Below are 13,683 nucleotides of genomic sequence, written 5' to 3'. Positions count from 1 at the left end.
ATATGTGAACTAAATGGCGTTCTTACCCGTGGAGGTAAAAGGTACTTTATAACATTTATAGATGATTGTTTAAGATATGTATATGTATATCTTTTAAAATCGAAAGATGAAGCATTTAATGCATTCAAGATCTATAAATCTGAAGTAAAAAATTAATTAGATAAAAATATTAAAATCCTTCGTAGTGACCGAGGATAAGAATATTTCTCTAATGAATTTTCTAACTATTGTGAAGAATACGGCATAATACATCACTGCACAGCACCTTATACACCACAACAAAATGGTATAGCAGAGAGAAAAAATAGGACATTAGTAGAAATGGTCAACTCAATGTTAATACAAGCACAGTTGCCATTAAACCTATGGGGAGAAGCACTGTTAGCTGCATGTCATGTTTTAAACCGAATTTCAGCTAAGAAAATCATGACCTCTCCATACGAAATATGGAAAGGAAGAAAACTAAACATAGGATATCTTAGAGTGTGGGGGTGTCTTGCATACTGCAAGACACCAGAACCTAAAAGAACTAAATTAGGACCAAGAGATATCAAGTGCGTCCTTGTAGGATATGCATAACATAGTAAGGCCTTTAAACTTCTAAACTTAGACACCAATATCATCATAGAGTTTACAGATGTAGAGTTTTTTGAGAATTTTGTATTCACGAAGAAAAAGAATGTTGAGATTCAATCTCCTAATGAAACTATAAAAGAAACACAAATAAAAGAGAAAACTCCTAGTGAACCTCGTATGAGTCAAAGAGCAAGAGTAGAAAAGAGTCTTGATCCTGATCAAATATACTCTCAGCGACTCTTTTTTTATCTAGTTGAGGGTGATAAAGAGAAAGTGATTAGGAAAATACCTATGGTCTTAACTATAAAAGATGAACCTAAAACCTTTAGTGAAGTTATCTCTTCAAGAGACTCCGCTTTTTGAAAAGAAGTCATTAATGATGAAATGGATTTCATAATATCTAACCAAATATAGGAATTAGTAGATATACCTTCAGGTTCTAAACCAATAGGTTATAAGTGGGTATTTAAAAAAAAAATCACACAGATGGTACAATTCAAACCTTTAAAGAAAGGTTAGTTGTTAAGGGTTTCCGACAGGAAGAAGGAATCGATTGTTTTGACAGTTATTCACCAGTAACTCGAATAACATTGATTAGGATTTTATTCGATCTAGCATCCATATATCATCTTTATATCGATCAAATTGACGTGAAGACAGCATTCCTGAATGGTGATCTCGATGAGAAGGTTTACATGGAGCAACGGGTTTGTTCTACCAATAAATGAAATAAAAGTATGTAGACTTGTTAAGTCTTTGTATGGATTAAAGCAAGCACCAAAACAGTGGCATAATAAAATTGATTCTAAAGTTCTGTCTTATAGTTTTGAACATAATATTGCTAATAAATGCATATATTCAAAAGTACGTAATGATTATATTGTAATCATATGCTCATATGTAGATGATATGTTAATAATCAGCAATAAAATAGAGGATGTAACTGAAACAAAAAAGTTTCTCTCTTCAGTTTTTAAAATGAAAGATCTTGAACAAGTGGATACCATATTAGATATCAAAGTTAAAAAACATAGTGGGGATTTTGCATTATGCCAGTCTCATTATATTGAGAAAATAATAAACAAGTTTAATCACTTGAAAATTAAAGAGGTAAAAATCTCGTTTGATCCAAGTATCAAGTTAAAAGAAAATAGTGGAAGAGCAGTTGCACAACTAGAGTATGTTAGTGCTATATAGGTAGTCTTATGTATGTAATGCAATGCACAAGATTGGATATAGCATACGCTGTGAGTAAACTAAGTAGGTTTACGAGTAATCTAAGTGTTGAACACTGGAAAGCAATAAGTAGAGTTTTAGGTTATCTTAAAGAAACAAAAAAACTAGGGCTATTTTATTTAGAATTTCCAGCAGTGTTGGAAGGATATACCGATGCAAGTTATATATCGAGTGCAGGGGACAACAAGTCCACTACAAGATAGATATTCACCTTAGGAGGTATAGCCATATCTTGGGGATCCAAGAAACAAACTTGCATAACGCACTCAACTATGAAATCTGAGTTCATAGCTTTAACTGCCACAGGCAAAGAGGCTGAGTGGTTAAGGGATCTTCTATTAGAAATCTCATTTTATGCGAAGCCTATACCGGCTGTTTCACTTCATTGTGATAGTGAAGCCACTCTAGCGAGAGCATATAACGGTACCTATAATGGGAAGTCTAGACACATAAGTTTGAGACATTACTATGTAAGACAATTGATTAAAGATGAAATCATTGCAATCTCATATGTAAAGTTAAGTAATAACTTGACTCATCCTTTTACTAAATCTCTAACGAGAGAGGTAGTAAGGACAACATATAGAGGGATGAGGTTGAAACTCTTTACTTAAAGTTTCACTAGTGAAAGAAACCCAACCCTAAATTAGAAAATCTCTAAATATTGGGTTTAATGGGTAATAACAATTCACTGATAAGTGAAAAGTTTCAACACTAAATAAATTAATAACCTCATTTAGGATGATAGTGCTGGCCGTTTTAAAAGAGGGATGGGTATTAAACTCTCAATGAAGTCCAGTCAAACAGGACAAGCGTTTCAACGGAAACACTAGAAGGATTTCACCTATGTGAACGTAGAAGTGGTGCCGCTTCTCATGAGAGTTAGAATTATCTCGGGATCGTTAATGAAATAGGATAAGCACATGGCCATTAAAAGTGCTAAGTGAGATTATAAAGGAACACCTAATGCAGGAGCTATTATGTGTGTGGTAATTTTCGGTTATATCATATAGAAATAACTGGTTCAATGCTGTGACAACCAGAAATTTCGAAATAACTTTAAAATACTTACACTAAGAAAATATTCAAATCGCAAAATATCTTTCTTTATGCATAATAACTGTTATTATTCTGGCAGAGTTTTCATTGTTTTAAAAAACCAGTGGAGAATTGTTAAAAATCAGTAGTTTTTAAAATAATAAAAATGAAAATTCAAAATTTTCAAAATTTTCAAAAATTTTGAATTAAAAAGTGCGGTGTGTGTGCTTTGTCCCACATCAGAAATATGAAGAAAACTTGTGGTTTATATATGGACTAGTGAAGAGTATTCGTACTTGGAGTTTTTGGAGGAGATGAAACATGGGTTGCGTTACGCATTAGAACACACGCGCGGTTGAGCTCAGGCTCGGGTGAGGGCAGTGAGTCAGTGTGGCTATAGTGGCGCACTTTGCACTTCGCGTGTGCGCTCGTGCTCGGGTTCGGGCATGGACACGAGCGTGGGCGAGGGTGTGGGCAGTGTGGCTGTAGTGGCGCTAGATAGCGCACTTTGCACTGAGTTTTTATAGGTGACTGAGAATGGTCGGATCTTAAATCCGAAACGTCCAGTCATTTCTAAAAACGGATAGCTACCTTGAAAGCCACAACGGGTCGAAAACGGACGGGCCAGGATGATCCAACGGTCAGATCTTCTGATCTGACGACCAAAAACGTCTAAGATTAATGGACAATGGTCAGAAACATTTTTCAAACGTTCTGGACCATTGAATACCACACGGCAATGGTACTATACCTGATGCCTATATAAACTGGACCATTTCAGTCCGATTTAATCATCTCAACACACCATCTCACCCATCAAATCAGATACAATCCATAGCTCCATTCTAAAATACTTAGGACATCTCCACCGTCTGAGTCTGCCAGAAGGAATTTGCTGCGTTAAAATTGTTTCACAGTAGACCTATCGTGATTGCTGCATGCTGGATCCAGATAAGGCTTGTCTTATCCTGGAAGCAATTCGCCTGTAACCCATCAGCAGTTGATAAGAGGGCGAATCACGCTTTAAGGACAACGTATTTTATACGTGATTCAGCCTAGTGAAATATTTTATTTCTATTTATTTTTTATATTTTCGGTGTATCCAAACGTATATAAACAACACCACACGCCACAACTGGTGTGGGTACGTGTGGTGCAAAGACCACCGTCTCCTCTAGCTCAAAGTTGTATGAACATTTCAAAGGAGATTAAAGTTACATAGGCGAGATCATTTTAGATCTTGATGCCAAAAATGAGTAGTTTCTAAGGTTCAAGTGGACCACACCATTAATAGTAGTAGGATAATGATTCTCACTATAAAAGCATTCCCAGGGCCTATTGTAACATTTACTTTCTTGCCAATCTATTCATAAGGTCACACGGACCTAGATGAAAAGAAAAAAACAAATATCATATTGATTTAAAATTTATGTAACCCCCCAGAAGGGTTCCAATGGAACCCCCACTGCCATGTGGTCCACTTAATTTTTAGATGTCTTATTTTTCGTATCAAACGTTATAACTAGAGGTGTTCATGAGTTAATCCGAGTAGAACTTTGCCCAGCTCAGCTCGACTCGGCCAACAAGATACCTCAGCTTGAACTCGACTCAGCTCGATCATCAAGCCTGGATTGGCAGCTCTTGGCTCTGTCAGCAACTCAGTCCAGTTCAAGCCAAGTTCGAGTTCGAGTTTTTAAGCCGAGTTTGAATTCGAGTTTTCGGGTGGGGTCTGACTGTTTGATTGGGCTATAGCCACCAGGCCAGTGGTTGGATGGGGTCCACTAATCAAACGGATGCTGGAGAATAGAGAGATGAGGAGAGGGGTAGGGGAGAGTGCGTTTCAGTTTAGATCGTCCAGGCGGACTCTGGATAATAAAGAGAGAATATAGGAGAGTAGTCGTCGGTTGCTGTTTGGGCGTTGGAGAACGGCGAGAAAGAGAGGAGAGGAGGGTGGTCGCCGGTCGCCGTTCGAGCACTGGAGAATAGCGAGAGTGAGAGATGAGAGGAGAGAGATTGATAGGGTTTGGGTGAGGCGCTTCCGTTGGACGGCTATAGTGGGTTAGGGTTTTTGGGGTCGGGCGCTGGAGAACGGTCAAGACTCGAGTGGATTAGAGTTGTTTGTTTGTTTTTTTTTTTTTTTTTTTTTTGATGTTTTAATATATGTATGCCTAGTAAAAAAAAATGGAGTGGATCCAAACCAAGTCAGGTTCAAGTTTAAGACCGAGTCGAGATTAGTCCAAATTCAATTTAAAAATTTTCAAGCTCAAAAAAATTGGCTCAACTTGGATCGAACACAATTTCGATTCGAGTTGAGTTGAGCTTTTCCAAGTCAATTCAAGTGATCTCGTTTGTGTACTGCTCTACTTACAACTAGCTCACCAAGTGGATGGATGATTTGGATATTTCTCATACCTCATTATAAGACCCACGGAACTCAGTGACATCATCATATTAGCCAAATCAGTGGTGTGTGGTACACATGCCAATCCGATTCCTTATTTTCCATCCAATCGGTTCATAAGGTCATATGGACCCGGATAAATAGCAAATGCAAATACAATATTGATCCAAAACTTCTAAAGGTTTCACTGGTAGAAGTTCAATGGCCCACTGCTTTTTGCAGTGTGGTCCAGTTGATCTTTGGATCTGTATTATTATTATTTTTTGTCTCAACCCTTACAACAAGTGAAGGACGGTTGTGATATAACACATCATGACGAGACCAGCCAATCCGCTTCCAGTGTCGCGACGGTAATAGTTCTCCAAATACACGTGCGCGAAGCGCGTGGAAGCAAATGGTGGTGTTCGACCTCCACGTCATCATCCTTTTGCCCCCACGCCAAAACTCTTACAACACAAACCACCGAGAAATACAGCTCTCCCTTTCTCCTTCCGTTTCCCTCCATTCACCGGATTCCGAAACCTAGGGCAGATAAAAAAGAAAGCTAGGGTTTCTGGAATCATCGTTTCCAGCCATGAATATCTTCCGATTTGCAGGCGACATGACTCATCTCCTCAGCATATTGGTTCTCCTCCTCAAAATCTACGCAACGAAATCCTGCTCTGGTAGTCAATACATTCCCATTTCCACGGATTTCACGGGTTTTTTTTTTACTAGGGTTTGATTTTTGTTTTTTCCTTCCCGGCATTTCTGTTTTAGGGATTTCACTGAAGACGCAGGAGTTGTATGCTCTGGTTTTCATTGCTCGGTACCTGGATCTGCTCACCGATTTCATCTCTCTCTACAATACGGTAATGAAGGTGGTGTTCATCGCCAGTTCCGTTTCGATCGTCTGGTGTATGCGGGTGCACCACGTCGTTCGGCGGTCTTACGACAGAGACCAAGATACTTTTCGGCACTATTTTCTCATCGCTGGAAGCTTTGTGCTGGCACTTCTGGTTCACGAAAGGTTTACATTACGAGAGGTGAATTTCTCTCTCCTTTTTTTGTTTGTTTTTTGGAAATTATTGCATTTTGCGGCTTTGTAGTTCATTTGAATTATTTATTATTATTTTTTAAAGTTTCTGTGTTCATTCAAGAGGTTGCATTGGTTGATATCTTCTTGGATGTCATTTGTTGCAGTGCTGCACTGTATGTGGAAGCGCATAATTCTGTGCATGTGGGATGCATGTTTTGGTGATCCAGACTGTTTGTATGATGGACCCGCGATGGATGGGTGATGCCTCCAAAATTCTGTAGATTGGAAGTTTCCGACCCGATGATCAGCTTCCTGTGTGCCCCTGTGCGGAGTTTTAAGGGAACAAATGATGTAATGTTCCACAGTGAATGGAAAACCGGCCGAATTGAAGGGTTATGGTCTTCCAGTCTAGGAGATTATTAGGCAATTCCCATCTATGGTGCGGCCCATCATATAAACAGTCCGGGTCACTAAACCCCGGGCCCCATTTTGTATGGAATTGGGCACTTTTTAAAGCATACAACTGCTGAGGCTTGATTAGGACTCCATCATTCCTCTTTATTTACAAAAGAGAAGAAATATTTGCTTCACATTGGCTAAAACAACATATACATTGATCCTGAGAAAACCAAGTTCCCGATCCTCATTTTCTATCATAACTTCTAGGGGGAAAAGATTATTGTAGTTTTAAGTGTCAACACAAGTTGGTAAGTGGTGGTCATCATCATTCTTCTATTTAGGAGCCATTGGCTCTGCCCCTCTCTTGTTAAGCTTTCAGCAGAATCAGGGGTCATCATTTGCTCCAGTTTTTTAGTTTTGGCTAAGGTCCAGATTTGCTACTTTTCTCAGAATTGGGCGTTTTGGGCCCATTTGGATTCCACCCAATAAGTAACTTTTTAAGCTTTAAAAAAAAAAAAAAACTTTAGTTCGGTTATTATACTTAAATAAGTAACTTTAACATAAAGTAACTTATTTGGGATTTTCTCTCTTAAAAAATACAAAGTTCATTTGTTTCTTCTTCTTCTTCATACTTGTTCCATGTGATTTGGAACGAAGATCGGTGTGATTCCTATCTTCAATCACGGGAGTGCAAGGCTTCCAATTATCCATCTTTGAGTTTTTCTTCTTTTTGCAAGGTATTTTGTTGAAATCTCCCTAGTTCTTTATCCAAAATCTATTCCAACACCTTCTTTTTTTCTTCATCACCTTTTCCCACAAAACCCTAAAGTTACAGACCAAACCCTAGTCCCTCTTGCCTCTTTGAACCCTTTCTCCAAAACCCCATCTTCCCTTGTCTAAAACCCTAAAATCCCATATCTCTCAATTTTCCCAAATTTCCAAACTCTAGATCTTTAAATCCTTCAATTAACCTAAATTCCCTAACCTCCCTACATCCAAAATCTTAATTCTCATCCCCTAATACCTAAATCCTTTAATCCATTATTCAATTCCCCACTTTAATCTTAATTTCAATTTTCCCCAAACTTTCCTAACCCTAGCTTCACCCACACCCAAATTCAGTAAACCCTAGGTAGTATTAGACCTTCCCCTTTAAAATAGGCCTAACCCTATGCTATTTGGATGTTTCTACATCCATCAGATCCTAGTTTCTCATGTTTAATGGTCTTGTAGGATGATGCTTGCCAACTTAGGCTTAAACTATGCATGATTTCCTCTTAGAAATTTAACATTTGTGATGATGGTAGCAAGACTTATAGATTTCATTGATTAATTTAAATTCGCCGATTGATCTCTCAGGGCTTGTTTGGGCGGTGGGATTAGAAGGGATTAAGTGGGATGGGATTCAAAAAAACATAATTATTACCCATTGCAGGGATTGTCCCTATTGCCATGGGATAAGATTAATGCCCTGCTTTGTTGATAATACGGTGGTACATTGAATGGATATACCCACCATCATTTGAAATTACTGAGAATAACACACATGTGTTATATCTAAACCGTTCATTTGTTTTGTAACCTCATTTTATGGCATGAGCCTAAAAATGAGGTAGATCCAAAACTTATGTGGCCCCAAAGAAGTTTTCAACGGTAAGTATTCAATCCCCGTTGCTTTCTATGGTGGGGTCCACTTGAGCTTTAGATTTACCTGATTTTTTGGCCCATGCTCTAAAGTAATCTCGATAAATGGGTGGATGGTGTGGATATAGCCCACACATCATGGTGGGACCTACACAACTTGCTAACATTGAGCGAAATTGGCACGGGACCCAATGCAATTCCATTTAATGTAATTCCAAGCCTTTTCATTTCTTCCCAAACATGGAGTGGAATTGGCACGGAACCAGATGAATCCCATCCCACCTAATCCCTTCTAATCCCACCGCCCAAACAGGCCCTCACATTATTTGAGTTCATGCATTGGTCCTACATCAACTTGTGTGGGCAATAGCCAACTTCGGTTTTGGAGGCTTCTCACACAACATGTCGGTCTCCTATTGGAGGGAGGCTATTCAATGTAAATTTTAGCTCTAAGCATGTTGCAAAATGGTAGCCTCATCCAGCTGGAAGCCGCAAGATCAATTCCATGGCTGTTCATTTGGTAATCCAGGTTTTCTCCAAGGTTTTCCAAATTAATTATGTAATGGCTGTTACAGAAAAATGACCTGTAACGGCCTGCTACGGGGCTGAAACATGTTTGTTTTTTTTTCCAAAAAAGAAAGAAAGAAAGAAAGAAAGGTAACGGGTAACGGTGGTGGCTGTTGCAGCCACTGTTACTGTTATGGAATACCTTGGTTTTCTCAGGGTAGGGGGAATGGCTTGTGATGCTAGTGGTAATGTGCTTGTTGACTTTTCGGGGCTTGTCGGTGTACAAGACTCAAACTATGTGGAGGCAATAGCTTTGCTCAAGGCAATCAAAGTCGCTGTGGACTTCAATATCTTTTCAGCAATGATTGAAGGCATCTAGAAATGCTATTTTATGGGCCAGGAGTGGGGCGGTGTTGATTAGCTGATCCATCTTTGTCCTGTAATCATCTCCTTAGCACCCAGGGAGTTTGATGATGCAGCTGACAAGCAGGCCTTTAAAAAAAAATAAAAAAAAATAAATAGAACTTCCGGCTTATCTAAGAAAAGAAAAGGAGAATGTAAAATAAAATAAAAGAAACCTGCCAAGCGCAATTTGGCAGTATACCCTTGGACATTGGTTGTGCTCTTCATATTTTTCTGGTAATGTCCCTGTGGTTCTTTCCTGATAATTTCTTTCGCAATGCGAGGTTCATCCATGGGCTCTTCCATGTTAGCTAGAAAATGCAACACCAGCATGCTGTGCAGTTATATGTAATTTGCATGTGGACGATATTATAAAAAACAAAAAAAAAAATTTAAAAAAAAAAACAAAAACAAAAACAAAACAAAACATATGATTATTGCATCAATATATGGATACCTTAATTACGAGGGGGCATGTTTTGGTCATGGTCTGCTTGTGTTCACAAAATGGGGAAATGGTAAACTATTCTCCCCTGAAATTAATTTATTCAATCTATTAAATTGAAAGGAGAGTGGATGATTCAACATATAGATGACTGACATGCAAACAAATAACCAAACCAACCATGTGGTAGACGAATTTGTCAACTTTGGTATTTTTGTTGCCTTATTCAAGGTCGTTTCCATTTTATGGAGATTGATTTCTAGTTATAAAAGTTTATAGATTAGTTCTTGGCATTTGGAAGATTTTGTTGAACATGTTACTAAATTTGTCCCTGGCCCACAAAGTACATACTGAGTTTTTCTGATAATATTATTTATCTGCTCATGCTAATGTGTTTTGAATAGGGGTGTGCATCGAGTCGAAACGAGTCGAGCTGGCCTCAGCTCGACTCGGCTTGGCTCAGTCCTCGAGCCTGACTGGCCAGCTTGGCTTGGTTTGGTCAGCAGCTCGGGCTCAAGTTCGAGCCAAGTTTGCCATTGAACCATTTTCACAAACACCTGGACTGCACCTTCCAAATCTCACTGTATTTGAGATATCAGCAATGGTTTTACAGGTATTTTATCAAACACCTTCTAAGTAACATAAAAATCAAGAAAAAAGGGTGTTGGTTTCATATACATACCTTCCTTGCCACCAGCCACACTTCTTTGGGTCATTTCATCAAACACTTGGTGAGCAACATCAATATCAAAGTAACCGAGTCACTGAGCTGGTTCAATTCGAGCTGGGTTTGATCCGAGTCGAGTCGAGCTGGGCCAGCTCGAACTCGGCTCGAACTCAGCTTCGAACCGAGTCGAATCGAGCTTTTTCGAGTCGAGTCGAGTGAGCTAACCGAGCTAGCTCGGTTCGTGTACACCCCTAGTTTTGAACTGTGTAATGGATACTTTCTTCGTTTCTGTTTGTTTTGTCCTAGTGCCTCTGTACTTCGAATAAGGTTGGTGGCCATAACCAATTGACACATAGAATAGCTTGAATATGTTCGTTCCATGCTTATGGGTAAAAGAAATTTCCTTTTCCCTTTGCCAAATCCAACTTATCATCTCTACCCAGGTCTGGTTACTATACTTGTTCCCTAACCCTTGTCTTGAAACTTGTGATTGTGTGGGGTTCAAGCCCCTGGATTAATGGTAATCAAGGCATGTTTCAACTTAAGGACTTGGGTTTGAGCCCAACTTACCTATACAAAAAAGAAACTTGAGATTGTGCATGCATGGTGTGGGTTCACACTCCTATATAGTCGAGGCTACCATCCTAAAGAATATTAAGATGCATCTCTGTTTAATTAGTTTCTGTCCATTCATAACCCTTGAATGCATGGACAGCTCGTATGCATAAGTTATTTAGTTGTTCATAATTTATATTGTAGGTGCATGAGGAATGTTTGTTGGTGTATGTTATATATATATATTTTTTCTTTTGTTGCAGATATTTTGGGCATTCTCTATCTACTTGGAGTCAGTGGCAATTCTTCCTCAGTTAGTTTTGCTACAGAGGAGCAGAAATGTGGACAATCTTACTGGGCAATATGTTCTCTTTCTTGGGTAAGTCTTGTGGCATCAACAGTAACCAGCTGATAATTGATGACCATGTAGACCCATGTTCACAGTTTGACATGTGGATGCAATTGGCCCTTTGCTTTAAGGTGCATTTGGATTGGTCAGTGAGAGACATAATTCATGAATTTTGGGATTTCTACTCTTCGTAGAATTTTCAACAATCATGAAACAGTACTCATATGGATAGGAAGGAGCTCATTCTTTCCATAGGGGCAGAGGGAATTTCCGGAGTGCTTAGAGATTGGAAAGGACACCAATACAACAAAAACAGCCCCTTTTTGTAGTTTTTGGAAATTCCATTGAGTAGAAATTCCAAATTCACAAATTATTTTTCTCTGCCCAACTTGTCCGTGAGCCGATTGTAGCTGAAAGGGAGATAGATGCATGATGAGAGCTGTTTGTTGTTAGTAGGCAAAATTTGATTCTGATTAATCTCAGAATTTCATTAGTGTGTCTGTGGCCTAGTTTGGGGTCAAACTATAATGACATGGTTCACTCAAATCCTCAGTATGTATACATGTCTGCATTTGTTGGGTATTTGTGGGATGACTACAGTATGCAAAGGGTAGAACTTTTGTGGGTGCATGTTTTGAAATGCTTTTGTTCTTGGAATGCTCTTGTTGACTGACTGGTTTGTTCCTTGCTGGATCCTATGTTCTGTGGGTGTAAGATTTGCCATATGCTCTATGAGAACGAATTGAACGAGCTGGTGTGGAGTTTGGTTGGTATTTATGGTGCCTGAATGCCATTTTCCCATTTATTTCTGTTGGATTTGCATAGATCATGGCCATTCGATCATACACGCGTCTTTAAATTTGACAGAGTCTATGCGAGAGGCGGGCACATTGTTTATTTTATAACTTGCAATTATAAGAATGTTTTTGCCAATTTTGCTTTATTGGAACTGTTTCTTCTATGAGCTGTCGAGTCTTGCCACTGATTTATTAATCTACTGAAACAATCCACCATGGCATCATATGATTTCAAAAGATTCACTATTTCATTGTACTCCTGCAAATCATGCGAGCGGGATGAGTTGTCTTAACCATGAAGATGCAAGAGTCCCAGCAAATAGGCCTGAATCTGTTGGAAGTGTGGGACATAGTTTAACTAGGATCCCGAGTTTGCTGTTAGCCTTTCTAGACCTGTTCAACCAAAATCCTCATTTTTGAAGGTTCCTAACAACGTTTTTTTTGTCATGCAGCGCTTACCGTGCACTATACATTCTTAATTGGATTTATCGCTATTTCACTGAGAATCATTACATTCGTTGGATAAGTAAGCTATCATGATAAGAAACTGCTTGTCCTAGTGGTTTTTTTTTTAATTATTTTTTCTTGGGTAATCTTATGCAACTTGCAATGCATGTAAGTTGTGTTTTAATTATGTGCTTGTCTTGCAGCTTGGGTGGCAGGTCTCCTCCAGACAGCTCTTTATGCTGATTTTTTCTACTACTACTTCATAAGGTAAAAGTCCTAATTGACTAATTTCTTTTTGGTGCTATAGGTAGTGTTTGGGTGCACCACCAAATTGTTATTGGTGGGGCTTCCTTGACCTACTCAATGTTGAGATTTTTACCCACCTTTCCATCCCAAAGCATGCAAAATGGCATCTGCATTTGGTGGGTTTATGTTTCCCAGCTCTTTCCACCTCAAAATCATGGTTGAGATAAGAATCAAGGTCCCTTTTTTCTCAACCAGGATGGTGCTAGCACCGTGTAGACCTTGAACATGGAAATGTTTCGTTTGTGTTTTAGATAGGGAGTCTCAACGCTCAAGTCTCACCTATTCACACTTGATTGCTTGCAGTTGGAAAAACAACGAGAAGCTTCAGTTACCAGCTTGAGCCAATTGACAAGGAAGGTGCACAGATGTTGCGGATAGACTGGTAACAATTGGAAAATGTGGAGCAGCTCAGTCACAGATTACTGAGCTGGTTTAGTATGATATCTTACAATCAATGCTACTGAGGCTTGAAATCAGAAGGAAGCATTTCCTAGTTCTCCGATGAAATCCGCCTCAGTGCATTTGAAAATTTGAGGGGGTTTATATGTGTGCATACATTCCGACTTCTAGGTATCTAACTCCATGTTCATATGAGTTGATAGTTTCTGCCCTTGAAGAAGACGGATGGAAATTTAGCCACTGCATGCGGTCATTGTATGTGCTAGTATGCAGTATTCAGATGATTGTAGACTTTCACGAAATATATAAATGTTTCATTTCCATTCCGTGGTTGAATATCCTGGTGCTTTTGGAATCAGGTATTCCGATATTGTCTGCCCAAATTTGGGTACCTTGTGGATTTGAGCCCGCAGCATTGTGCTAGGCCATTGCTACTGCTACATTTAAGTCTGGTCTCGGATCAGACCTAAAAGTTATTATTATTATTGTTTCAATTC

The 13,683-nt window shown here is 39.0% G+C and overlaps 1 protein-coding gene across 1 annotated transcript; it reads left to right on the top strand.

Moving 5' to 3' along the window:
• Positions 1 to 5,686: 5,686 nt before the first annotated feature.
• LOC131240954 (ER lumen protein-retaining receptor A-like) lies at positions 5,687 to 13,522 on the top strand. Its single transcript, XM_058239516.1, has 6 exons — positions 5,687 to 5,916; positions 6,011 to 6,276; positions 11,152 to 11,267; positions 12,487 to 12,560; positions 12,685 to 12,748; positions 13,091 to 13,522. Exons 1-6 carry the CDS (start codon positions 5,826 to 5,828, stop codon positions 13,125 to 13,127), a joined length of 648 nt encoding a protein of 215 aa, XP_058095499.1. The 5' UTR covers positions 5,687 to 5,825; the 3' UTR covers positions 13,128 to 13,522.
• Positions 13,523 to 13,683: the final 161 nt, after the last annotated feature.

Source organism: Magnolia sinica, chromosome 3, assembly GCF_029962835.1.
Source record: "Magnolia sinica isolate HGM2019 chromosome 3, MsV1, whole genome shotgun sequence".
Classification (NCBI taxonomy): Eukaryota; Viridiplantae; Streptophyta; class Magnoliopsida; order Magnoliales; family Magnoliaceae; genus Magnolia; species Magnolia sinica.
The sequence above is the reverse complement of the archived record's forward strand: the minus strand, read 5'-3'. Positions and strand labels throughout refer to the sequence as shown.

Coding starts and splice junctions, on each gene's coding strand:
- LOC131240954 (XM_058239516.1), top strand. CDS start 5,826: ATGAATATCTTCCGATTTGCAGGCGACATGACTCATCTCCTCAGCATA. Junction 5,917..6,010: donor CGCAACGAAATCCTGCTCTG/GTAGTCAATACA, acceptor TTTCTGTTTTAG/GGATTTCACTGAAGACGCAG. Junction 6,277..11,151: donor AAAGGTTTACATTACGAGAG/GTGAATTTCTCT, acceptor CTTTTGTTGCAG/ATATTTTGGGCATTCTCTAT.